Source organism: Sturnus vulgaris, chromosome 3 (genome assembly GCF_052056855.1).
Source record: "Sturnus vulgaris isolate bStuVul1 chromosome 3, bStuVul1.hap1, whole genome shotgun sequence".
NCBI lineage: Eukaryota > Metazoa > Chordata > Aves > Passeriformes > Sturnidae > Sturnus > Sturnus vulgaris.
In genome coordinates, this window is record NC_142245.1 from 24,463,289 (window position 1) to 24,490,778 (window position 27,490).

General features: G+C 39.2%; 1 protein-coding gene across 5 annotated transcripts in view; it reads left to right on the forward strand.

The window, feature by feature from the left end:
• The window catches only part of BICRAL (BICRA like chromatin remodeling complex associated protein), a 44,707-nt gene that overhangs the window by 520 nt on the left and 16,697 nt on the right, over positions 1 to 27,490 (forward strand). The window contains exons 1-5 of one of the 5 annotated variants that reach the window (XM_014887410.2): positions 4,877 to 9,274; positions 16,731 to 16,826; positions 24,256 to 24,304; positions 26,859 to 26,907; positions 26,990 to 27,058. In XM_014887410.2, coding sequence (XP_014742896.1) covers positions 24,261 to 24,304; positions 26,859 to 26,907; positions 26,990 to 27,058 — 162 coding nt within the window. In that variant the 5' untranslated portion in view covers positions 4,877 to 9,274; positions 16,731 to 16,826; positions 24,256 to 24,260. Of the gene's footprint in view, positions 1 to 4,876; positions 9,275 to 9,792; positions 10,500 to 16,730; positions 16,827 to 24,255; positions 24,305 to 26,858; positions 26,908 to 26,989; positions 27,059 to 27,490 lie in introns of those variants that run through there. The other 4 variants (XM_014887408.2, XM_014887411.2, XM_014887412.2 and 1 more) reach the window with 4 other exon arrangements.

A 27,490-nucleotide genomic window follows, 5' to 3' on the forward strand; every position in this document is an offset into this window, starting at 1 on the left:
TGCGGAAAAGGCTGCGGAGCCTTGCAGGTAACTGCAAAGGTGCTGCCAGATGGATCAATTTCTTCCTCGCTGCTTATTTGGTTTCTGGAGTGTTTTATTCCAGAAGAGAGTTCGGTTCTGGAGGGAGCAGTGCTAGTGGATTACCGTGCCCCATAGGGAGCACTGTATGAGCAATCCACGGAGGCCTATATGGAAACGTGGGAAGGAAGGCTTTTATAATTATGAGACGTGTTTTAAGTAAATTTGCAGCAGGAACCAGAAATTAAGTACACCGCAAAGTAAAAAAGTGGCAATTTTTTTTTCTGTATTAATTTGAGAGTAGTTTTTCTATTATTTGGGTTTTAATTTGTGCAAAGAAAGTTAACACTAAGCACTCTTCTAGAAATATGAAAACACATTTAATTCCTGTCCATTGCTATAAATACCATCTCCTTTCCCTTGTCATTTTAAAGTTACTTGTAACAAATTAACACAGGACCTAGGACTATCCATTGAAACAAAAAGGTGATAAACCCAAAGCAGATAATGCTGATTTTTCTGTCTTCTGTTTGGTAATGGCATGATTTTTTTGCCAAATGTTCCTGTTTGAAAGTATAGATTGTTATGTCCCTTAAGGTTAGCATTTGAAAGTACCTTTAGCTTGCAAGTAGCTGTTGTTTTCTGTTTCCTGAGAAATGTGGTTTAATTTCTGTGTTAGAAATGATATATTGTTAGAACCTAAGGAGTACCCGAACCTTTCGTGTGATAATGTCAGTCCAGTTCGGATGACAGAGGAAAAGCAGTGAAATGCCTTTAATCCTTGCAGTGTATTGAGGACTCACACTAAAATAGAGAAAATTCCTTCCTTAACAGTGTTAACATAAAAACGAAGGGGATTGCAAGGGATGGTTATGCAACAGCAGCACTTTGGAGCAGATGGGATGGGCAGTGGGATAGGTGAAGTGTTTGATGCATTACAGCTCTTAATGCGGCATTACATCTGTTGCTTTACTGCCTGTTCAGAATTTTGATTCTGAAGAATTAGATTGAGCCTTAAAAATTAAAGCCTCTTACTCTGTAGAAGGGGAGTATGCTCAGTCATGAAAAAGAAAGGGTATTGAAATATTCTCACTTGATATTTTTTCCTACCAATTTGTTTAAATTTAGTACATTTAGTAGTATTAGGCGTTTTTTCCTAATAAATAGTCAAATCTACCCCTGCAGTTATTGCAGCACTGTTCCATTAGGCAGGAATATGGTGCAATTAATTCTCCGTAAGGAATAAAATCCTTATTTCCATGTTGTTGAAAGATATAGAAGTTTCATTTTAGCTAGCAGGCTCTTTTTGCCTTATGCTCCCATGAGTCTAGCTAATACAGGTGGTAACAGTGATGGAAGTGCTTATAGTGAGGATATTGACAGAAAAAGCTTTTTGCTGTTTTTCATATGCACAAATATTCCTGGAGTATGGCTTTGGTGTTGCTATATAGATGTGAGCCAGTAGACGAATTGCACTGGGTAAAAGAACTTCATGTATGGAAGGATTGCAAGCAAACGTTACTGTACACAGCACAGAATAAATGTTAAGTATTTTATACTGTAGTATAATTACTCATTGTATCTGGGCACTTAGAGTGCTAGATATTCTGAGTTGTTTTTTCTATAGATGATTGGAAGTTTAAATTAATGAGGACCAAATACCCTTGTGAATAGGAGCTTCTGGGAGAGACTAGAATCTTTTCACCTTGCTAATGCACACAATTGGTTATTTGGTTAAAAGCAAAAAAATACCCAGACACAGGAAGGTGAGATGTATGACCATAATGAGAAATTAAAAAAGGAGCTCTAAAATTCTTCCAACTGCTTCATCTTGATGTTCCAGTATTACTTTCCAGACTTGCAATTTGAGGTTTTTGTATAATTGATACTGGCATGTGCATACGTGCTTTTTTTTTTGTGGTCATACAAAGACTGACAATTTTCTTCCTGACTTTGCTGGCAGCAACTTCTATGTTTTGAGGCTGCTTAGTGTGCCAAACAGTAACCACCTGAATAAAATGTAAGCCTTCTAGCTCAGGCTTGGAGTCATTTGGGAAAGCTGTAACAAGTAGTTTGTCTGTTTTAGGGTATGAGAAAAAAGTAAGGTACATAATTCTCTGTGTTATGCTTTTTTCTATTTTTTCCCACTTGGATGTGCTTTCATTCTTCTCTGGTTAGAAAGTATATAGCAGTCATTTCAGTAAGACCTTCTGCCATTGTTTGGACTGTACAGTGTCGTTTGTTTTGTCTGTGAAGTTGCAGGTTGCACTTGTTTACTTTGATCTAGTGCTGTGAAAGTCCAAAATATGAGCTCTGTGCGTGCTTCCAGATTTAAATCTGTGTCCCATGGTTATCAGTCATGAATGCTATCTACCTGAAATATTTCGTACTGATTTGCTATAGCTCAACAGCTTTACCTCACAGCCTTTTAAGTGAGATGTATTGCGTAGTTCAGCTGAAGGTTCAAGATCCTGTCTTGTTCCATCATTATTTTAAGAAGGCAGGGAATAAAAGGGAGATCCACAGAGGCAACTGTGTGTTCAGCTTCATAACAATGGATTCTTACACCTGAGGTTCCTGTGCTTGTGAAAGTCAGGAACCTCACAGATGTGGCGTGATTTCAAGATGTAGATTTGCAGTCTCTCAAGCAGAGGAAGGAAGGAAGTTGAGTTATTCATTATCATCAGTATGTGTTCCCAACACTGACAATTTTTATTTCAAAGGTGTGCATGTGTGTTGCACCGTCACACACACAAAATGCTGTGTGTGTTTTCAAGAAAAGCAGCAGCCTCTGTGCCTTGCATAGAGCTCTTATCTGATAGATGTGATCTCTGTCTGTTAGATGGAGTTTCTGCAGCAGAGATTAGCAGAGCAGCATAATTACTTCTGGCTACAAAGTAGGTACTTCAGTGGCTTGTGCAACCAGCATATTCTACTGATGGTTTTAGTAAGGGCTCTTTGAACTCCTCTGGTACTGTGATCAGACATTAAAGATGTAAGCATATTATGATTCATTTAAGACACTGTAGGCTGCACATTTTTCACGGTGCAATGGGGCTTCATTAAAAGTGCATGTCGAGTTACTGTATCTCGGTTCATCTGGAAGAAAGAAATTCTTTGAACATTACGTTTGGCATACTGATTGTTTTTTTGAAACCCTTTGTTTCCACTAAAATGCTGTGCTTTATATATCTGGCCATATGGAAAGCCAGGACAATGTAAAATACATGTGTTTTTAAATCACTAATTAGCGTGTTAAAGCTAAAACTATGAAACTTACTTGGTGCAACTTAATTGCTGTGAGTAATGCAAAAGCTTTGAATGTAATCCTTGGGAATGCTTAAGACAGTAATTATATTCCAACCCGTCAAGGTGCACTTGTTTGGAAACTAGTCTGAGCTGGTCCCTTCTGAGAACCTGGTATTTCCAGAGCTAAAGGTGGAGAAACAGATTAATTTCTACAAAAATTTGTTATCCTTCCAAACCAGGGACAGACTTCAAAGCACAGAATTTTATGACAAGAGGTACTTCCAGATTAACAAAGCAAGGCCCAAATATGCTAAACACAAGAGCTCAAGAGCAGCAAATCACTTAGGTTTGGTCCAGGTCTAGCTGCTGACTGCTGTATAGAATCCTAACTTGCTAATTGACTGTAGTTAAATTCTGAAGACATAGTATGTAAGCTACAGATACTGCTTTATGGACTTTCCCTTTGAGGCAATTATTCCATTAATTATGGAATTGCTGAGAGACTTTTTTCATTGCCTTGCTTTACATTTCAGATAGTTTCACAATTATTTTTTAAAATGCATTTCAGAAAACTATGGTTATTGGACTAGCCAGTTCAATGGACCACCTAGGTTCAATAGCATATCAAAGTTTTCTGTTTTGGAATTGTGACTCTTACTTGCAAAAATACTCCATTTATCTTTCTGAGTAATTTAAATGGAATTAACTCCAAGTCATATCCAAGTTTTCCTATTAGCTCTCCTGTAGTATATTCCCTAGTGGATAAAACTATACTTGTATTCTTTTTGCCATTTATTCATCTTATGAAAAAGTCTGTCAGCTATCATTTTGAATGAGGGCTTCCTCCTCCTATTATTAGCATTTGTTCTTCAGTCTAAATCTGAGAATAAATTCCATTCATATTGATACCGTTTCTAGTGATAAAATGAAGACTTCTTTTGCAGCAATCTTCATTCATATCCAAATCTTACCCAGTTGATCTCATAGCAGAGACTCAGTAATATCCAAGAAAAGCTGTTCTGTCTCAAAAGTTTTGACTTAGGTGGTGCTTTATAATGTCCCTTCTGTTCCTCCATTTTGTCTTGTCCTTATACAAGTATAGCTTAGCATGCCTGTGTTTCTTTCAAGAACACAAATGCCTTTGGTATAATTTACTATTCCACTGTGTTTCTGTATCCATATGTCACCTCATTTCATGTTTTAGGCCTCCTTTTTTTGCTTAAATTCCTCCTATTATTTGTTTGATTTTAATTTTTTAAAATATCATCCACAACACCTCAGTTGCATTAGGAATGGTTCTTTTGTTAGTTTCATTGCCTGGATGCTGTTTTAAATTACTGCTGCATTTGAAAAAAAAAATCCCAAACAAGCCCCAAACCTTTGCTTCTGTCTATTCATTAATATCCTCATCTGTATATTTCTGTATCCTTACTTACATGATTTTTTTCCCATTCCTCTGTGCTAGCCAAGTTAACTCTGAATATGATGGAAGGTTATCCCAGTCTCTGCCTTCATTTTTAGTTTAAATTCTTCTATCAATTTTGGCAGTGTTAGTTGTGCAAGATTACTTCTCCATTACTTCTGTAGTAAAGCTCTGTCTCCAGAGGTGAGGGTTTTTTTTTCTGATAGATTTCAGCAGCTGAATATCTTCAGATTATTTTAACTTGGAAGTGAGAGCTATTAATCTTTCAAACTTAATTCTTCTTTTTAAGGTACTGTAAGCTGAAGAATATGAGACTATTTAAATAACCTAGAGAATGATATAGTAATTCTAGATCTGTTCCAGTAATAATTCTGAATTCCCATTTGTTTAAATGGGACCTCCAGTCACTATGTGTTCTTTGGCTTTACTTAATTGTCTGCTGTATGTCAGATTCCCATCTCAGAGAAATGCAGTTCTCCAAAATCTCCTCTTCAGATTAATCACAGACCAGCCCTGTTGGCTTACACACAATCTCCAGTCACAGAAACCTGTCTGTCTTCTAGTATTGGTGTAAGTCTCTTGTTCTGAGGTTCATTCTTCATTACCCCCTCTTACTACCTACGTCCTTACCAACCACCCTTAAGATACCTTTGGTTAGGTAGTCCTGTCTTTGGTATGATGATTGATCCTAGAGTCATAGAGCTTTACAAATTACATCATGCAGTTATGACCCAGGTTTTGTAAGTACTGTTTTGGGTAAAGAAGGCATGGTATCAAGCTGAACATGGTAATGTTTAGGCAATTTTTACTGATGAGTCATCAAAATAGTGGTGGTAATTATTCAAAATTTGGTGGTTAATATGGATATTGAACTGAATTTTTCATGTGGTATGTTACATTTGTATTCCAAGTTCAAGTCCTTGTCTGCCTTCATGGCACTGTATTTGGGAGCCCTACTTTTCGAGTGACCTCTACCTCTCTATTGCTTGTGCCCTTTAATGATGACCTATTTGCTTCTGTGCCTTCAAGCTTAGTTATTTATTCTTATTTAAATAATTAATTAATTAAGCCACATGTAGATGGGTAAAAGGTGTGACTGGTGATGAGCTGACATAAGAAACACATTAATGAATGAAAAGAGAAAGCATGGGAGGAAGAAGTGCCATTAATAGAGCTGAATGATTCAGTCTGAGGAAGCAAGGCTGCAGTGGAGCAAATGGCATTCTTATCCATGCAATATATCCCTGAAAGGATGCAGTGAGTTGGGCTTACAAAACATCTATTCATGCAAGAATCTTGGGATGGCTGTGGAATTAATTCCTTTAATGCACTAGCATAGTCCTTAAATTCTTCATTATGAATCTACTGCTGCTTTACCTTCTTTTGGGGTACTAATTTATGATTGCACAAGAATTGGAATGCATGTGATGCAGACCTGGAAAAATGGGCTGAATACAACAAAGTGACTTGAGGTAGGAGAAACGTGGAGACAGAATGAATGAGGGTGTTTTGTACCCCCTTATTTTCTCCCTCTCAATATCTAAGCATAGTTTTTGGTTCCACAGTCTGTCATTTCAGGACAATGTATCAGATCACTCCAAATGTCGCTTGGTGTCTTTGCACACCTATGAGAGTGGTACTTGTTAAACAGCATGGCCACAGTTTGACAGCTGGTGTCAAAATACAGCCAAGTAGTTTGTTGTGTGATGGGTGCATGTGATGTTCCCAATAGCTGTTTTTACACCAATGTCTCTCTGTCTATCTAAAGATTTCTCTTATTCCTTTTGACACTGGCCTTTCCTTCTTCTCATGCTTATTTCCCCTTGCTCCTTATAAAGCTTCTTCAGGAAAATGTATTAATGGGATTGTGAAAGCTAAAGAAAGGCAGCAACTGATTGTGCATTGTACCTAGGACTCTGGTTGAAGATGACAGCTCTGAGCAGGTGACCTTGAGGTAGAAAAATGTTGACATACAAGGGTCTTTTGTATTAATGCAGTAAGACAGTGAGAAGAGGGGCAACCTCTTGGGGCATTGACACCCAGTTCTGAAATAGCACGTGATGCTCTTAAAGCAGCATGAGTACCTGCCAGGAAAAAGCAGTAGTTCTTTACAAACATGGTCTGGGAAATTCTGTAGTACACCTGAAAGTGATAACATTACAGCTGATGACTGCATTCAGACCTCTTAGTATTGCAGGTAACATTGTGTGTACTTCAATATGACCTATAAAGTTACATCCAACCCTTGATTTTTATTTTTTTTTTTTTTGGTAGCCATTTATACCTGTGAACAAATATACCAAATGTGTGTAGATAAGGAGAAATCTAATTACTACAGGGTGCTTCATTGTAGAAATGGTGTTAGCTCTCCTTCCCTTTTTGTACTGTACCTGCTTAGTAATGCTCTTGTCAATGCAGCCTTGAAACATTCTTCAGGGAAAGTAAGTTATGGTACGTACTTACATCACGGAAAATTTACGTAGGACTCCTTGTGTTTCTTATGATAACAGAATCCATTCAAAATCATTTGTCTTTCTTTTTCCAGTTCCTTCTTTGTATCGTGTTGCCTACTTCCTGTCTGTGGTTTCTCTAGGACTGGGAGAGTAATAAGAACAACATACTGATCAGATGCTGGGCCTTAACCTCTGAAGCAAAGTTCCTTCCTGTTAACCAAATCGGAATGCTCGTGGTGTCCCTCCATACAAGTTCTCACTTGGGCATACTCTCCAAAGCCGATGGAGCTGAGTAGGTTTGAATTCAGGCAGGGTTTGGCCTCGAAGCATTTACTGAAGTTAGGAACCTTGAAGTGTTGGCCTTCTGGGTTTTCTAACGCTGGTGTCAGGAGTGTAGGCTTATCACTCTTCCAGAGCTCTGGAATGTGGCGCTTCTGTCCATACTGTGGCTGTTGGGGTCCCTGCTGCATTCATGAGAAGTGCAGTTAATATTCTGGCTGATGGCTGAGGCACGGCCTGTGCAGGTTCCGTCTGGGCTGCACAAAGGATCTGGATCACGAGCTGGACTCGTGCTAAGGTTTGTTTGCTTGGGCCCAGCCCTTCCACTAAGGGAGTGACTTGAAACTTCACCTCAGTTTTCTGCTGTGGGTATGCATATAAACAAGGTTTGTAGGTGAGTTTTGGCTTTGGGAAAAGTTTGGAATTGTTTGATTAATTAAAAAAAAGAATATAACCAGATTCTAATTGAAAAACAATGCTGAGGTGCTGAGATTTTTTAAGACAAGCAATCTGGGCAACTTCTTTGAGAAGATCCTCTTAGTACACTGCCCATAACCATTTTGATACAGTTGCTAAGAAAAAGGAAAACATTTTAAGAGTTCTTTTGAGCTGCGTGAAGCTAATAAAGAAGGATGTGCTGTTAAATAAAGTCTTCAAATCCTTTTCTCTAAGGAGTTTTAACAAAGTTACTTAGGAATAAAATAGTAAAGTCCTTGGGAATTACCATTACTAGCAGAAAAAGGGTCTTAAAGAGATTTTTTTTTGTTGTTTTAAAAGCATTACTATACATAGCTCTGCATGCTAAAAATCTGTTTTCAATCAAAATTCTTTAAAATAAACCAGGCTTCTCTGAATTATCTGCAAAAATATTTTTTAGAATTAAATTGTTTTCAATTAATGAATTAAGTGAATGGTGTAAGTTAGATTAGTTTTCTACAACGAAAAAGCCTTGAATAAAGTTGTTAATGCTTTTAGTTAAAGTAAACTGTAGAATAGCATCAATGAACTCTCAGTGCTATAACCTTTGACTTCAAATTAACATCTTTAGTTTACCCAAAACTTTTTAAAGCAGTTGCAGTTAATGTGATTTGCTTCCAGCAAGGCTGGTAAGAACATATCTAAAAATATTTAAAATATTGTAGCTTGTCAGGGGATCAAATCTTGTCTTTTTCAAGGTGACCTTGCATTTATTTTTCTGGGGAGCCCCCTGCCCTTGCATTTATTTTTCTGGGGACCCCCTCCCGCCCACAAAGCTTATAGTGGTTTACAGCTTTAATATGAAGGAGACCAACCGAATTGTTAACATTAACGTTAATTTTAATAGGATAAAAACTTTATTTTACTTTCCTGTACCCCCAAACAAACCCCAACTTTTAACCTAAAGCCAGCAGCTCAGGCTAGGTCTCCAGACCTCCGTCTTTGAGAAACACAACCCAAAAAACCCCCAAAAGAGCCAAAGTTGATTAAAGGGCCTGTCTTTAAACGCGGAGCGAGGATCGCGCTGGGGCTGGGGACTCATCATGCCAGGGCGGCGGTGCGTGTGCCCGGGCGCCGGTCTGCGGCGTTGTGTCCCGGCGGAGCTGCGCGGCCGTGCCGAGCCGAGCCGTGCCGGGCCTGGCCGTGCGGTGCGGTGCCGGTGGCGGTGGCGGTGCGGGCGCGGAGCGGAGCCGAGCGGAGCCGCGCTCTCCTCCCGCTCGCTTTCTCTTTCCCCCTCTCTCGCTCGCTCCCTCTCCCGCTCGCTCTCCCCCCTCCCTCCCTCGCTCTCTCGCTCTCCCTCTCTCTCTCCTACACTGCCAGCCCCTGATGTGATGGCGAAGAAACCCCGTTGACAAGGCACTGCTTTTTCATGACGGTGAGTTTCCCTTTGAGTGTATTATAATTTTGTGATAAAAATTTCAAGGAAAAAAAAAACACACAACCTCCTTCCTCCCTTCCTTCGGGGAGGGAAAAGAGAGGGGGGAAATCTATCTCCAGACAGACAGAAAAGAAAGAGGAGCAAATTAACAGCCAGGAGTTGCCAAAACCAGGATATTAGGTTTCAGCCCAGAGAGCTATTGGCTCTGGGGCTATGTATATAAATATATATCTAGAGAGAGAGCGAGCGAGAGGGGAGACGAGGAGGAAGAAGAGGGATATTTTGTGGGTGGCTGTTGTTTGGGCAGATGTGGATTCACATGGAAATGAACTATATATATTAATTTTTTTTTTCCGCGAGGCTGGTGGTGGTGGCTGCTGAGGGCACTTAAAAAAAAGTTGTTTCTTAAAATAAAGGCGCGGGGGGGGGGGTTGAAGGGAGAGATAAGGTTTCAGGTCCGGGCTGATAGCTGCAGAGAGGGGAGAGGTTTGGGGTGGGTTTTTTTTTTTTTTTTTTTTCTTGCTGATGCCATGCAAATTCAGGAGAGGAGGGAAGAAAAATCTCTTTTAATGACTCATTGATTGAGCCGGTTTAAAATTAGTTGTTGTTGTTGTCTTTTTTTTTTTTTTTTTTTTTTTTTTAATTTTCCGCCCCCTTGATGGCCATCAAGAGAGGGATGGAAAAGAGGAGAGGAGGGAGAGAGAGTGTGTGTGTGTGTATGTGTGAGTGTGAGAGAGTGAGAGGGAGAGAGGGGGATAGAGAGAGTGTGTGAGGGAGAAAGAAAAATAATCTTTTCAAATCTCCTCCCTCTTTTTTTCCCCCCTCGTTTCTTTGCTTTTCTCTAAAGCTCTGTGGTCTGTGAAACAGTCTTTTCTTCCTCCTCGTCGGGAAAATGGAGACACTTCGTCTCTCTCCTGGCTGTGCAGCTGGGAAGGATTTTTCTTTTCTTTTTTCCTTTTTCGCTCATGGCTTGATTTTTTCCTTTCCCCCTTCCACTCGCCACCACCCTAATCTTGTCTTTTCTTTGAGCTTGTGTCTCAGATTTGTACCTTCTGGGGATTTATTTTTCACTCATTTTCTCGTTTTCGGTGTCGCCACTAGATTTGATTTGATTTGTTTGGTTTTTTATTTGCAATTTTCTCCGAATCGCTCCGTGCCTCCTGCTTTTAACCGAGGAATGGAAACCGTGCCGCTTTTTGTGGGTGCGCGAAATGCTCGGGCGGTAGGTTTGGGCTAATGCGCTTTTTTTTTTTTGTCTTTTCGGGATCAAGTTTTTCGATGTGCCTTTTATTTTATTTATATGATTTTTAAATTTTTCTTTTGGAGAGAGAAAATATTTAATTGTAACGCCTTTTTAAAACACAATAAAGCGTCTCTTTCTGGAGTGACCCCTTTGGTTTCGCTGTAGAGTGGATGTGAATCTGATCCTTTGTGTTTCTGGGATTATTTTGCGTAAAAGAAACAATATTTTGTAAATAGATTTTTTTTTTTAACTTGTGGCTTAAAACAGTATTCGGTTGCGAAGGGGATTTTCTGAAATGGTCACTGTTCACATTTATTGAGTCATGGGCGGTATTCCGTATGTAAATTATATTTTGCTTTTTGGTATTAATTGCAAAATTCAGTTAGATAATGGCAGAAAACAGGTATAGAGACGTTAAAAGCCGGCCAAAATCGAACGACGTATAAGGGCAAGTTTGTATTTACTTAGAGCTGTTCCTAGTCACTGTGGGGAGCAATGAGATGTGGAGGCCTCTGCCTTTGGCCATTGCCTGCTCGCCGGTGCTCTCCCTCCTTGCCCGGCTCGGCAGCGCGGGGTGCCCGAGGGGCTGCAGGGGAGAGGGAGAGCGGCTCCGGCGGCGGCCCCGGCCGTGCCCGGGCTCGGCGGGCAGGCAGCCCCGGCTGCGCGGGGGAGCGGGAAGATGGCGCTGCCTGGCTCCCTGCCAGCGTTTGTTGCGCAGTTTCACCCGCTCTCCTCCCCCACGGGCGCCATTTTAAGGTCCTTTCTGCTGTCGCCGCGCCGTGTGGGGCGGTGCCGTCGCTCCGGCTCGGGCCATATTTCTGTGTCTTTTCTGAGAAGCGTTCCTGCCTTGGGCTTTGGGTGCCTCTCCCCGAAATCCTGAAAGCCTTGCTTCCCTCCCGTCCCCCACACTCCTATCCTAGTCCTTGGTCACCGTCTTGCGGAGCGGTTAAACGGGCTCGGCTCACACGGGCCCGTGCACGCAGCTTCAATCCCGCCGACATCCCTTCTGAGCTTGTTTCCTTACCTCTGAAATACGCGTTCCTTGTCATTCAGCGTATAGCTGAATTAAAAAATGATTTGGATCTTATGAACGATGACCAAAAAATAAAACATGATATTAAAAAAGAAATCTACCTTTACAAAATGATCCGGTGTAGTACATAGGGCAAGGTATTCTTTGAAGAGCCTTCAATACCTGTACAAGTGCTTGCAAAAAGAAAAGCTTAGGTAATTTTTTGGTGGGTAGGTTGTTCATTTTGTTGCTGTTACTTTGTAATTTTTTGGTGGGGGGGACAAGCATATTTTCAAATTTTTATTGCTACTTTGTCTTAGATGAAGCTGTCTCTTCCAAATCACTTAATTTGGCAGCTCCAACTTCACGTATTTTTAGTTTTTTTGGGTGGTGTTTTTAGGAAGAGCACTGCAAATACTTTTTTTCCCAAAACCACGTGGTTTTTTTTTTTAAAAAAAACCATTTCTTTATGATCTGCTCTGAGCTCATGAGGCTTGAGTTTAATGCAAACATCACCTGTACCTGGGAAGAGCAAAGTGTGCTGCCAGACCAACTTAATGCTGTGCCCGCTAAGGAGTGTGGAATGCTTGTGTAGTTCTTGGGTTTATGTTTTTTGACACATCAGAGGAGGGCTTCCTCATTTTCGTTGTTCATTCCAGATGGAAGTGGGAGATTTTTTTTAAATTAAGGAATAATCTTAAGGCTCTTTAAATTTTTTTGCCTGTTGATATTGAAGGGTTTTAGCTGACATTTCTGTGAGAGACACTGCTTGGAATATATTAAAAAATTGTCTGGATAGAAACTCTTTTTTTAAAAAAGACTGAGGACCTGGTAACATTTTAGCTTTGAAAAAAACACCAGCTATGAAACTTTAATTGTTTACAAATATTTTGAATGTGGAGTACAGGATTTGTTCACATATTTCAGAAATCTTACCTCATTAAAGTCATTGTTTCTTGAAGTGTTTGTTTTTGTTAACAGGCATCTTGGGATCAAGGCAGTTAATTCCTTTTTTTTAAATGGTAGCATACTTTTGAATAATAAAATTTCTCTCGTGTGCCCTAATGTCTGGAAGACTCTGTGTGGTTTTCTTCATTAATTTGTGAAAATAGTGAAGAAATGGCAGAAATGGGATAAAAATGACTGGTTTATGTTCTCTCAGGGCCTAGTACTTGCCAAATGACTATATATATATATCTGTACACTGGCCTGCTTGTGTTAAAGCACAGTATATTCTCATCCTGCACTGAGAACTTTGTTGGTTACTATTTAGAAATTCCAGACCTGTTATTTTTAGATGTGTTTTATTAAGCCTGTCTGAGCTTAATAGTTTGTCCTTGTTGTTGTGAGCAGCACTTTGCATTGGGCATGGCTTGTTGACGTTGTGGGAGGAATGCAAAGCTCCACATGTTGATACAGTAGCCTGGTTGTGCTTCCATTCATTCATACACCTTGGCTTACTCACTGGTGTGATACTCGGGTGTTTAGGTGTGTGCTTGTTTCGTTCATACTTTGAGTGCTTGCTCTGTGTGTGATACCTGTATCCTTGAATTGAAAATACTGGTTGTGCTGTAGCTAAGTACATCACTTAATGGATGTGCAGCTCCCCTGCCCCAACTCCTTCACCTGTCCGTTTCCAGTACAGTTTATGTATTTAGTTTAATTGTACTGAGAGGAAACTCTCAAAGTTCCTGTAGTATAAGCTGCATTTCCAGTTTCCTCCAAGGTCCCTTTCTGTATTCATGATATTTTCCAGTAAAGTCTGTAGTCTAGAGCTGAAGAGCTTTGCAGTCAAGGATGCCTGGGTGTGCTGCCTGCTGTCTTTTCAGATTTTTGCTGGTGTACTTGCACATGGGTTCCAGAGAAGTTGTATCTACATAACTGCAGTTGAGTTTCACAGTGAGGCTCTAATGGTCAATGATCGTGCCTCTTCACGCTGCATTAGGCTTGTGGTAAATCTAATGGCTGGTGCTTTTTAAAGTAGATGTAGCAGTGAGTATGAAAGTGTCATTCCTGTCTAAGTAGTAGCTACAGAGCAGGCATAAGAGCCTCTTTGATAATGTAGTCACTGTGCAGAGAGCTGGCAGAATTCCTTACAGTGGTTCTGCTGGAATAAGCTGCATCTGTACTTGAAAGGTTTTTTTATTGTCGTATACCTGGTCCAGCATAGACATGGGGGTTATCTACAAAAAAAAGTTTTTCCTTTTTAATGGTAGAGCAAAAGCAGTGAAAATAATACTGTTCTAACATTCATTGTGACCTGCCACTATTTTAGTTTGAAAGACAGAGTGAGCAGTTTGGGGAAGGCCCTTGTTGCACCACCATAAATGCATTAGCACCAACCTGAACTGAGGTTTTTTCCAGGTAATCACATAGTTAAATGAATGTGTGTATCTTTATTTCTAACTGTTTATTTGTTCCTGCTTTCATTGTTGGGAAAAAACCCAGCTACTCTGTCAGTATTATTTGGCTTTGTTTGAGAATTGTTGATGTTTTAGACAAAATAAAGATTACCATCATTAACTAGCACAGAGAGACTATCAAGGTTTTTTTATTTCTTTCTTTTCTTGCACTAGTTTAAAGATCTTCTAGAGTTAAGAGAATCCTTACCAAAAGAAACAGAAAGCAGGCAAAATCACTGTAAAAATGTCACACAGTAAGCTTTCTCTCTTTGAAGGTACAGGGAAAGGGTGGTGAAGAGGGGGAAGGCCTGGAGAGAAAGATTTAACTTCATTACAAGAGGCTGATTATTTTTGTGAGGTCTTTATGCCTTGTCTCAGGTGGAACTTGCAGTAGATTTACTGTGAACTTGATCCAAGCGTGGAATTTCGAGATCTGGTGTTGGAGCTTGAATTTGAGATAAGTCAACTACAGAAGTTATCTTGGCTCCACTGAAATAGGTGGTGAAATCTCCAATTCAGCAAGGCATTGGCTTCAAGGACAGTGTGGAGGATTTTCAGCTTGGATTTGGGGTGTTGATATGGACTGCACTGCTGAAGTAGTTACACATCTGTCAATTCATCCTATTCAATTTTCAGTAGATTTCCCAAACATAATAACTGGAAGGAGTATAAATGGCTGTTCAGCTAATTATTTGCTGTTGGTAGCAGATAGTAGCTCATCTGAACTGTGCTTGTGGCAAAGATTGGTTTTTAAACTAGCGTGGACTAGAGTGGCAATGAAAAGGTATTAATTGGGCATTGGTTTATAAATCACCTGGGAAATGATCTGTTCATAAAGAAGTTATGGGACTGCAGAGTATTTTTTCAAAATCTCTGAAAACTACATGCTCACAATGACGACTATGAAAGTGGAGTATTCTCGAGTAAGGTAAAAACCATCTGAGGGACTGACTCCACGTTCCTTGGAGTATTGTTTTGCACAAATAACGTGCTAACAGTCTCTACTATAGCATACAATAGTTTGTAGAAATGCTTAAGAGCATCGAATATCTTCTGGGCTGTGAATGTTTCCTTCCTAAGGAGCTGCTGAGATCACACCTCCTGTGCACCTTTTGGGGTGAAACCGGGACCTTTCAAAATGTTTTATGAATATTGAAATTCCCGAGGAATTGTGTATGTGGTGGAGCAACTTGGAGGACAGAGCCCAAAACAGGCCATAGCCTAGTGATGAGGATAGTCACTGCTGGGGAAAATGTCTGACTGAGCCCAGCCTTTAGCCTGGGAAATCCCATGGGATAAGGAAGCATCCTGACTTTCAGGCTGAGGTTGCTCTGGATTTTCTCTGTGTGGTTTAAAAAAGTCTGTTTCCTGACAAAAATTTTGTCAAGATTTTAGTATTGCCAAGAGTGGCTCTGGATGCAGTAGGAAAAAGCTTGTATTGAATAAATTAGAAATTCTGTGCTGAACATGTGTGTGAGGGAAATCAGACTGTAGAAAGCCACACTGGGGGTTTACACGTGTACTTGACTGTAGCTGCATTAGCCTTTACCATACATACTGTTAGTTGAACTGCACATTTCCTTTTTTTCCTGTAACATACTAAAATATCACGATAGTTTTTGGAAGTTGGATAAGTTACCACATTTGGCAGACTCAAATTAGTATTTTTTTAAATGGCGTACTAAAGGGAAATGTAGGAGTTGGATAAACATCCTATTGTAGGTTGTCCGTGTTTTCGTGTGTGGTGTTTATTTGCCCTTCTGTGTGTGGAGCTGGTATTTCACAATTGTGTGAGGATCCTGCCTGTGCTCTTAGGTGCTCATCTGCCAGATCTTAATTATCGTGAAGAGGCATAATGTTATGCCTGGCAGTTCCTGAGAGGAAGCACTTTTTGTGTTCCTTTTCTTGTTGCTGTTTTTCTGATTCCTGAATAGTTTCTATTTTTTAGAGCAGTTTTTCTTAGAAAGATCCTACAAAATTCTTTTGAATATTTAAAATTACCAATTTTTCTCATACTCTGTTACATACAGATGTCTTTGAAATATTGATGATTAAATTCTACAGCTAATTTCAGGCATTGTAAATTCATCTTAGGAGTACTGTTCAGATTTAGATTCTTGGAATGAAAACTTATTTTTGTATAATTGGAAAGTTAGTGCTTGCATAATGAACTGTGTTACTACTTTGTTGACTCTTTTTTAGAGCACAGTTCCTGGTAGATTTTGCAATAGTGTAGTAGTTGCTTTTTTTGATTACTCTGGAAAAGAAAATATTCATAAGGAGTGATTTCACATTGTAGGATATAAATACAGCATAGTTAGTTTATAAGTGAGTAGTTAAGTCCTTGTGTTTTACAAAGTGCATTTTAAAATGAATATTTTTTTCCTTAGTCCTGTTGTCCTGAAGTGACATTTTTTGGATAATTATGACTTTGGAGTGAGGTTTAGTTTGGAATGAATTTTTCAATATTTACCTCTTTTCCCTTGAGTACTGTGTCATTATTCTGCAGCATATAATTTTTTTACAGTAATGAGAGGGGGAAGTAGAAATACCTCTTAATAGCAATTTTTGTATTCCATCCATGTAAAAATGAATTCCTTGAAAACAGAGGGCTTGACATGGAGAGCAGCTTTTAAGTTAATTATAAGATACAGTCTTGGTTACTTACAAGAATCTGAAATTCACTTTGCAGGATACTAGATTGCTCAAAAGAAGTATTGACTTGAAATTTAAGAATAAACTATATGGTAATAAGAGTTTGAGTTGATACTCCTTTCTTACACTTGTGTGTTGCAGAGAACGCAGATGAGGTCGGGTTGTTCCTGTGTAGGAGCTTCCTTCACTGAATCCGAGGCTGCCTGTTGGATAGGAACCTGAGACAGAGCTGACAGGGTAAGGCAGGCAGTGGTTACAGCACCTTAGCAGCCTGTAGTGCACACTAAGATGATATGTTACCCAGTGGATGAGAAAACAGCTCAGGCTTTTCCCCTCTAGTTCAGAAGCACACAGAGCAAAATATTAGCACTGTGGAAATTAATGAGAGTTGGGGTGAAAATTTGTGTGGGAAGGACTTCAATTCTGGGTGTTTGACTTCTGCAGTCAGTGTGGAGTCACTTAATGCTGCTGCAATCCTTTTATGTAATTTAGCAAGAGATGGGTTGGGTTAAATAGACTTATCTTCCATCTGTGCTCAGAAAGGTTGTGAGGGATGAAAATGGCATGAATTTGATGTAGCACACTTGGTTCACAGCAGTATTATTCTCTGCAGTGACTGTTGCAGTAACTGATTTGTTCTGGTTTTGTTGTTGTGGTCATTGTTTTTCCAGTGGCAATGCATTTCTTCAGATATTCCGTAGTGAAGTTACTGTTGGGATTGTAGATTAAAATTCTGAATGGAGAATGATAGAGCAGCAGAACAATTCAGAAGATTTGACGGGACAGGTTCATTATAAAGCATGAGAGAGATCTCATCAGAATTCCTGCTGACAGGGTGTGTACAAAGGCATACTGAAGTTGTGAGGGTTAGTGGGTGTATGTCAGAACTCCAACAGTAATTGCTTCAGGTGCTGTATATGTTACTGTGTGCAAGTTTGATTATCTCCCATTATAAAGGTTTAGCTATAGCAGTCATTACCTTGCTCTAAAGCATCGATTTCCAAAGGTCAGTGTTCACTCTCAGGAGTCATGCTGCCGGTCAGGGATTGATCCCATGTATTTGCACAAAATTTTTAAGGCTCGATTTCTCCAGAAATTTTGCAGATAAAATTATGTGTGACTTACCAAGTTTTGATGTTGATTATAACACACTTTTTGGAAATTACTGTTAAAAATGTTGCTCTTCTAAGCTATCCATTATCTTGTGCTTTTTACAGAAAGTAAAAATAGTGGCTTATAGCTTTGTATCTGAAATGATCTATTAAGACTGTATGAAATTATAAGTGACTTTGAGAAAGGAAAAGAATTATTTTGTGGCAAGCTTGAATATAATTTGAGTAAATTTGAAATCTAGTGTTTACAGCTCTTAGAATATGGATAGTATATGAAGCATGTGTGAATAGTTGGACTGCTTCTGGGCAAATCTGGTTTTAATGACACTGCAGGTTGTAGACCTTGCATGTGTTACATTATACTGTGGATTGTGTAGCATGTTGGTTAAAAATTTAGGCTGGTAAGGACCACTGGGGGTTACCTGGCCCTGTCCCTTGCTGTAAGTAGAACAAGCTTCTCAGTTAGAATAGATTGGGCAGGGCCATTTGAGTTTTGAAAATTTCCAAAGAGGATGATTCCACCCTCTTGCTTGAACATTCTTCTTGTGGACAACCCTTGCATCAGGTTAGGATTTTCTGTGTTACATGTTTTGGCTCTTGCTTTGTGTCTTGCTGTGTGTTGATGAGAAGAAAGCTGCTTGGCTCATCTTAGTGCCCCTTTTAGCAGGCTTCAGGTAGCACCTGGTTTTGCCTTCTGTTGTCCAGGCTGAGGAAAGGCAGTTTCTTCACGTGACCACAAGATTTTACTTGCACTCTGTTGGACTCCTTCATGTTGTTTTCTGTTTCTTTTTAGAGCTGTGTCTGTGTGTAAAAGCCAAGCAGATTTCAGCTGGGAGCTCACAAGTGCTAATAGGAAGGGAATAATCACTCCACTGGACTGCTGCCTGCACTGTGCTAAAGTGAGGGTGGTGGTTGTATTCACATGTGTGCTACAGCCCCACACGTGCTTTAAGCTGACTGAAGCACTGCTGCCTTCCCCTTTGTTTAACTACCCGTCCATCTGATCTGATTCCCTCTCTTGTGCTGGCTCTAGCATTGCTGTAGCCCTGTGGCAAGCCAGAGCCAATCAAGAAGCTCATCCTAAGTTGAAGCAGATCAAATGTATTTTATCAGATCAGGTTTGGGTTTTTTTTTTTTTTTTTTCAGATGACTCTTCAAAGCCTTGAGCTGACCCGGGGAAAGTGGATGAGAGGAGGGCAGGACTGCTCTATTCATCTTCTATTGCTCTTTGCTCTGTAGTAGGTCAGAGTGTTGAAATGAAGGCAGAGGCCTTAAGGCCAAGTAATAAGAGTGTCCCAGAGGACTGACTTGCATAGCTGGGATTTCCTTGTCAGTTTTATTACTTTCAACTTCTTTTATATTCTGTTTGGGAGCATGTGCTGAAGGGCACTCTGGTTATTTCCCAGAAGGGATAGGCAGGGCTTCTTGCACAAGTACACGTGATCCAAGTGAAATATATGCTATATTCACCAGTGTTGTAGCAGAGGTATGAAATAGAATGGTGTGGGCTTTGCTAATAAGCTACAGGGAATATCTGTGCCGAGTTGTGACTAATTAGTGGGGATTGCTCTCTGTAAATTAGTTGGATGCACCAGCAGGGCTGAATTTGGCCTACTTCTTACAAGCAGATTTTTTTGTGGCTTTTTTTCTTTTTTAAACACTGTAGACCAGTGTTGATAATTAGATATTTGCTAGGCTACATTGTAACAGTGCTCCAACAGGCTGTGTGACTTTTCCCTAGCTGTCTCTAGTGTGGGCTCTTGGCAGGACCCTTGATGCATTGATGGATCCCAGTGGCCCAGCCAAGCCTCACCTAGAGCCTCCACTGGCTGAAGTCTCCAAAGACTGATCCAAACACAGAAAGGGTCTAGGCCAGCGGTCTCCAATATTTTTGACCGCACACCCCTATTGGTAAGATTTTTGAGCATGCACCCCTAATCTATGTGTATTAATTTGCATACAAAAGTATATGTGTGTATATTAAAACTTTATATACTGGTGAAATTTTAGTATTTTCTTCTTGCACCCCACTGGATTTTTTTGCACACACCCCACTTTGAAGACTACTGGTCTAGGCTTCACAACTCTTAACTCCACTCATTGTGGCAGGTTTTATTTTCAAACCCTCATGGCTTAATATGGTTTATAGCCATTTCATACATGACTCATTGTTTTGACCCACTTACTGTATGTTAACAAACAGTGACGAGGACAGAAAACTAGAAAAGATGGTTGATGAGAAAAGTGACAAACTTTTCTATCATTTGTGCCGTAGAAAAGGCTTTAGGAAAATTCCTCAGCATAGGCTTGCTTTTGTTAACACACTTTTAAATGATCATCTATGTCAAGGTCACATGTTGCTTAAGTTCCTCTTTTTGAAGTAGACTGAATAACTACTTTTGGGTGAATTTGCTTTTGGGTGTACAAGTACTCTGTTTGCTGCTGCCTCTGTTGCCCTGCTGAAATTAGCAGGGCACTAATCGTTTGGTAATCCTTGTTGAAAATAGGCATCAGTTAAAAAGATTTAAACCTGTGGTGTCCTGGGCTGGGATAGAGTTGATTTTCTTCCTAGTGGCTGCAACAGTTTTGGCTTTAGGATGAGAATAACACTGATTTTTTTTTTTTTAGTTGTTGCAAAGCAGTGCTTGTACGAAGCCAAGGCCTTTTCAGTTTCTCATACTGCCCCACCAGTATGGGGGCTGATTTGTATCTGCAAGTAGTAAAAAATACTGTGACCAGGACTACAGGGGCCCTGCCTCCAGCTGGGTGAAAGAAGGGGACTACCAGGTTTGACTACCAGGTTTATTGTGCTGTGGATTTGGCACATGAAAGCCACAGGATATACAGGACTGTGTTTCCTCAGCAACCTCATAGACACCTAGGCCAAAAAGTTGGATATATCATCTTCCCTATCATGCATCAGCCTCTGGGAAAATCAGACAATACAATGGACTGTTAAAGGTCACTCTGAGAGCAAGGGATACTGGGACATTGGGATATCTGTTTATCAAAAGCCATCTGGTTAGTTAACACTAGGGGATCTGCTAAATGGGCTGGCCTTGCCCAGTCAAAACTTTCACATACTGCAGAAGGGGGGATAAAGTTTCTATAGTGCACACAGAAAATTATGTTCTAGAAGGCAATCTGGGTTGTTCTGTCTTGGGCACAGGCAGACCCATCCATGGGATTACATTTGCTCAGGGACCTGGGTGCACTAAGTGGGTAATGCAGAAGGATGATTAAGTCTGATGTGCTCAAGGGGATTTGATTTTGGGTAAAAAAACCAATGAGGATGTTAATTGCTGTATAATACTCTATTTCATCACTACTCTGGTTATTTTATGCCATATCAATGGTATTAGAGTTGCTCAGATTAATGAAGAGTGAGTGCTGATGAAACTGAGCAAAGTGCAGCGATGATAGAACCAGACAAGCACAGCAGGAATGGAACCAGAGTTCAGCATGTCATAATCCCAACAGTTTACCCAATTTACCATCTTCCACTTTGAAGGACTGATATGACAGAGCCCAAAGTCCTGGACTAAATGAACCCAATGGACATCTTAGAGGGATGGCCCATAGATTATGGGCGTGTATGTCTGCACATATGTCAAAAGACAGGAAAGGTGGTTGTGGTTATGTGGGATGTGTTGGAAAGTGTGGGATCTGGGCATGATGAGGTTGGTATAGAATAAGGGGTGGATATCATTCTGGTGTTGACTGGGGTAGAGTTAATTTTCTTTCTAGTAGCTGTGTTTTGGATTTAGGATGAGAATAACATTGATAACACACTGATGTTTTAGTTGTTGCTGAGCAATATTTGCACCAAGTCGAGGACTTTTCAGCTTCTCACAGCACCACCAGTGAGGAGACTGGAGGTGTGAACAAAGCTGGGAGGGGAAATAACCAGCTCCCCAGCTGACCAAAGGGCAGTGTCATACAATGGCATCATGTGGAACAATAAAACTTTATTATTGGTGGTAAACTCGTAGGAGTTTACAGTATGTCGGGCAGATTTTTCTTGTATCACATTTAGCTAGTAAAGCCAAGTAATGTTCAGTAATGGGTGTGATAGTGAAGATTATGTATTACCATTAGCATTTTCTCACACTGGTATTCTCATGCATTTTATTTTCCTTCTGATCATTCTATGTGAGTTTTGAAGATTTCAGTGACCTTAACAAATTTATCTTAATTTGTATCAGTTGTTTTAATACTTCCAGGAGTATTAATTGAAGAAAGTTCTGTTGTGTCACTTCAGCTAATGGTGAGCCTTTATAGTACAATCACAGAGAATAGTTGGTTATGTAAAGCAAAGACATTTTATGGTGTTTAAATAATGCTGTCAGTATTGCCATAGACACATGGGCTGGGAGATTCAAAAGTAGGTTTGGTGTGTGAAAACAAGGATAATTTGTACTTTCTGTAGATTTTTGCTTTTGGGTTAGCTAGGAGGCTTTGGAACCTTGTTCTTAAAACATGGATATGCTTTCAGCAATTGGAGGAAATAACTAGTTGGTTGTAACCAACTACTTACAACTAGTTAGTAGAAAGTAAGTACTACTTACTAGATAGTATTATCTTAGTAATATACATTTGCATTTAAATTTTGTGGCATCCTACTATGCCATACTATTTGCTTAGCATTAAATTGCAGTATCAGTGTTCAAGCTGGTGGCTCTAAGCAAGAGTAAGCAGCTGGAACACTGATTTGCTGTAGAAATTCCTTTTCTTAAGATGCATAATGACCTCATGAATGCTGATTTTTATTAACATTGAGGTAGTTCTCTGTAGCTGTGCTTTGTTTTTCTGTCCTCCCTGAGAGGTGATACTGAATGATCCTCACACTTATATGGGCTCCATTTCTGCTTCACCCTCACTATAAGCTAAACCACAGAGAGAAAAAAACCCAAATAAGGCTCTGCAGTGTACAGGACACGGTACCCTCTGCTAGTCTACAGTATAAGCTATTTTCAGAACCAGTGGAGTATAGAAAAATTCCGGGAAAGAGGTTACAGAATCACAGGGCAGCCAAGGTGGCAATGAATATCTGGAGATCATGTTATCCCCTGTCCTGCTCAGAGCAGGCCCAACCAGAGCAGACTACTCAGGGTCAGAGCAGACAGCTCGAGGCTGTGGTCCTGCTGTGCCCTGGGTAACTCCAAGGATGGAGACTCCATAAGCTTGCTGAAAAACTTGTGCCAATATTGGGCTACCCTCAGAGTTTTAAAAAAGTTTTTTCTTTTGTCTACATAGACTTTTTGGTTTATTTTGTTTTGACTTGTGCCCCTTGCCTCTTGTTCATATGCATAACACTCTCCTGCCAAGTATTTACACACAAGATAAAGATTTTTCCATAGCTTTCTGTTCCTCAGGCAGAGCTGTCCTGGTGTTCTCAGCCTCTTATATGGCAGGTGCTTCAGTCTCTTCACTGTTTTAATTGTGAAGATCAGAATGAGGAATGATTCACATGATCTCTAGTCAGGGGAGAACAAGTTTCTATTTGGCAACAAGTACAAGTTAAATGAATGAATTAAAGCCAAAGCTATGTTAAAACATGAGTGGTAAGTATCACAGTACAATTTTTAAGGGAAGTTGAGAAAAAAAAAGCATGAAATGCAATGATCAACTTGATGTGAGTAGAAAATATGGTAAAGATGAGATTGGATAACTTAAAGGAAGCCAGGGTACCAAGAGTTTTGGAAACTCTGACATCGGTTGATAATTGAACTGGTGGATTAGACTGGATGGTCCTGACAGGTACTGACCAGGACAAGGGGGATGATATTCTGAGATGAATAGGAGAGCCCAGAATGTACAAGCAGAAGCTTTGAAGGAGCAGCAGTTGGAGGGGAGAGTGAGTGTCAGAGTTCTTGGTGCAGCAGTCCCTGATGGAGTAGGCAGCGTGTGAGGGGAGTTGATGATTGAGAGACTGTGAGGTTTAAAATGCTCTGCATTGGATACTTACCCTCACATTAGGCAGTGCACATGAATTCCCTCCCTACCCATTGTTAGAAGGACTGTCAGAACTCTGTACTGTTAAACACAAGTATATTCCTGAATATTGCTGAGGAGAAACTGCAAGTGGTTACATTGTCACTTAGCTGTTGCTAAGGGAGGTCTGTTAGAAAACAGTGTTTCTTTTCATGCTTAGTCATGTCTCGACTATATTTTTGTTTCCAGACTGTAGCAGCATCCTCATGACACTGACCTGAGTTTATTTACCTTTTTGGCTGCTCAGTGTTACAGCCACTAATTTGTAACAGTCTATTTAGGCTCCATTGCTTATGCCCTCACTGAGATGAGCTGGAAATAAATTCCTATAGAAACATTTTAGTTGGAGTCTTAAATTGCATTAAGTGTTGATATTTTTACTACTTTAAGTCATAATAGTTCTTTTAAATCAGTTTGGTTAATCATTTGTCTTTCTCTGATTTAAAATTCTAAAAACCCCCTGGATGGTAAAACATTGCATGGGATTTTGTAAATCTTTGCCTGTAACTGAATTTGATTTTGAGATACATATCAAATATACGTCCTCTCCTTTATTCTAGTTGTCATGGATGATGACGATGATGAATCCTGTCTCCTTGATCTTATTGGGTAAGTTTTCCAGAAGAATTATTGCAGGAAAGTTGGGAATAATTTTGTGAAGTCATCTTCTAGAAGGTGATTTTGTCTCAATATTGTCTAAAGATGAGGTGACTTGCAATGAAATGAGCAGACATGCTTCACATCTTCCATGTGGAAATAGATAATTCATTTATACAATGCTTGTATTTTAAGGGAAAAGTAATTTTTTTTCTTAATTATAAATACTTGAAGATTTAATTTCTACTTATAATACGCATTTCAATCTAAATGTTAGAAAAAAGAATAGCTTTCTGTACTGTTGTATATTCACAGGAAACAAGAATTTACCATCATTTTGGTCAAAGATCAAGGGACAGTTTTAATAAAATAGAGACTTTGAATGGTCATGTGGGTTGTTGGGGTGGTTTTTTGCCCCTCCTCCTCCTTATTTCCATAGCAGATTAATATGAAGTTTTACAATTGTCTATGGCAATCTCCAAAAATAATTAGGATAGCTGAAGCATGAGGAAGTTGTGTGGATTGTCTATATGAGAAGTTGCCTTCCTTTGGCTACCATTTCTATCAGTATTTGAGAACAGATAATATGCCAGAAATACATATAAAACACAAGAAGAGACTTGAGCTTTTCATGCTCAGTACTTGGTTCAAACTCTGCTAGAAATTAGACTGACATCAGTCTCATAGCAGCTGCTAAAAGATCATTCCCAGTTCATACAAGAGTTTTTTAGAATCTTAAGTGTAGGAAGTAAACAGGCTTTTTACCTTTTTCACACACGTGAAAACTTCCAGTGGAACCAGTGAGAGGTTTAACTTCAGAAAGACCAAACTCCCCCTCAGTGGCTGCTGTAGTTTGAGGGCTGCTCTGGATGCTGTAGCAAAGGCAGTGCCAGTAAAGGCTCAGTTCCATTCTGTGAAGTAACTGTTGTGTGAGGTTACTGATTGTGGCCATGTGAAAACACTTCCTGCCTGGAACATAAAGATGATCATGGGACAATTAAGTACTCTCTCGTGAGCATGAATCATGAAGATCCTGCTACAAGATCACAGGTGGTCCAGAAAATGAAGTGCTCTCTATACAGATGAGTGTTGTGAAAAATTAGAGTGTTCTTGCTGCTGCTGGCAGCAATTATTGTCTTAAGTATCTAGAAGAATGGAAAACAATTTTTTTTCATCTGATCTGTGATTTGGTAAGTGCCATTTAAAATTCCTCCCTTACTAGAGACAATATTTAAGGTGATAAAGTGTTCTTAATTTTTAATTGTGTTTTTTACTGTTGAAAGACAGTCAGGGTAATTAGTATTAAATGGCCTGGTTATTTTACTGATCAAATTAATGATGATAATAGAACCCTATACGAAATCATGAATTCTGTGTTCCTTAATTTTGAAATTCAGTGAAATCTACTATGACATTTTTGTTATAAAATACATGTAACCACTTCAATATTGTAAGCATAATAGTACCATAAAGTCTCTGCCAAGTATTATCTAGCATGTCTTTTGTAAACTCATGAACACAGTTTGTTTTTTAGAAGAAAAAAAAAGAGGTGTGTTTGTCCTTTTAGGAGAGTAGTTGTGAACCTGAAAGATCTTTGACTTTATGCCTCTTTATTTTCTAGGACTATCAAACAAGAAGGAGACATTTTTAATTACTACTTTTTTACATGATAATCTCCTGTTTCTAAAAAATGTTTTATTATTACTTGTTAATCAATAAACATGTTTTAAAAATTAAAGACATCCATGTCAATTTATTTTTTATGCTAAGGGAAATGCTGTATAATTGTTGTATTAGAATAATCCCATGTAACACAGCCTTTTATTCTTTTTACTTGGTCTGTAGGTACAGCTAAATTAATGTAATTATATTTGTTTCAATTTCTGACACTCATTCTGTCAGATTACATATTTAATATGAGTTCTATTTAGTACTAAGTTAAATACATTGAAGTTCATAATATTTAGTCAATTATTTCTATGGTTGGTTCCACTTGGAAAAGATGCCACTTTTTCTTCATGAGGAGACTGTTACTCTGGCAGTCATAAACTTTTATTAACTTGTGTTAAAGGTGCCAGGAAGCCTGTCAAAGAATCAGGTTTATAAATATCCTATCATTAGATGCTAGCTAAACAAGGCATTACATTTTAGCTATAGAAGAGGTGGTACCTGTTTTAGTTCTCACGTTTTTTGGTGGTAGTATATTCCTTAGGTTTTATACTGTGTGCTGTCATATAATACCATGTTTTTCAAGAGAATATCATCCTCATAAAGGGAAATACAGTAGAGTGCATCTAAAATTTTGTGATCAACATAGTTTACTTGCTTGAAATGCCTTCAATATGGCAGCAGATATGATCAGCATCTGGAAGTTGTGCTGGTAGAGAAACACAGATTCCCAGATGATATAAACTTTCAGCTTTGCATTGGATTCAGTGAAAGATGTGTTTTTACTAGAAACCTGATTTATATCAGTATGTGGCTCAGTTAAATGAGTCTTAGTCTTAGTTAAATTAATAAAAGGGACTTCTAAAAAGTGTTAACTTCTTTTTTTTTTCCCCTTCAGGGACCCACAAGCGCTGAATTATTTTCTACATGGACCTAGTAGTAAATCTGTAAGTAGCATTGCTATGTATTAGACATAGATAAACTTCATTGAGTGTGTTAGTTCTAAACATGATTTTTGTCTTTTACCAGAGCAATGAAGACTTGACTAATGCAGAATATTCTGTAGCCAACTCAAATTCAATTTTCGCCAACTCCAATGTAAGTGGGCACGAGATAAATTACATTACTATTGAGATTGCATGCTTCTGTATGGCTTTACTTGGCTTTTATTATAAAACTGAATGAAGTAGATGTGGGTTTCAGCTTTTTCATGTGAAAATTCTGAATACTAACATAGAACCTATCTTGTGCTGTTAGTAATTTTAGGTATTTCAGTGGGGAATTAATTGAAAAATACTGCACTGTTGGGAGGTGTTTTGTAAATATGTAAAGCAGCTTGCTGAGCAGTGAAAATGCTCTCTGATGTAATTCTCCTGTAAACTGCACTCATGGCTTTAGCGATTGTAGGAGTAGTAGTGCTCAAAGATAGGCCTTGAAAGTTAGTCATTCACATGCTTCCTGTGTGTGTTAGGATGCCTTTTTGTTTCTCACTTTATGTAGATTCAGAGCCGGCAGTTTTGTAAAATTAAT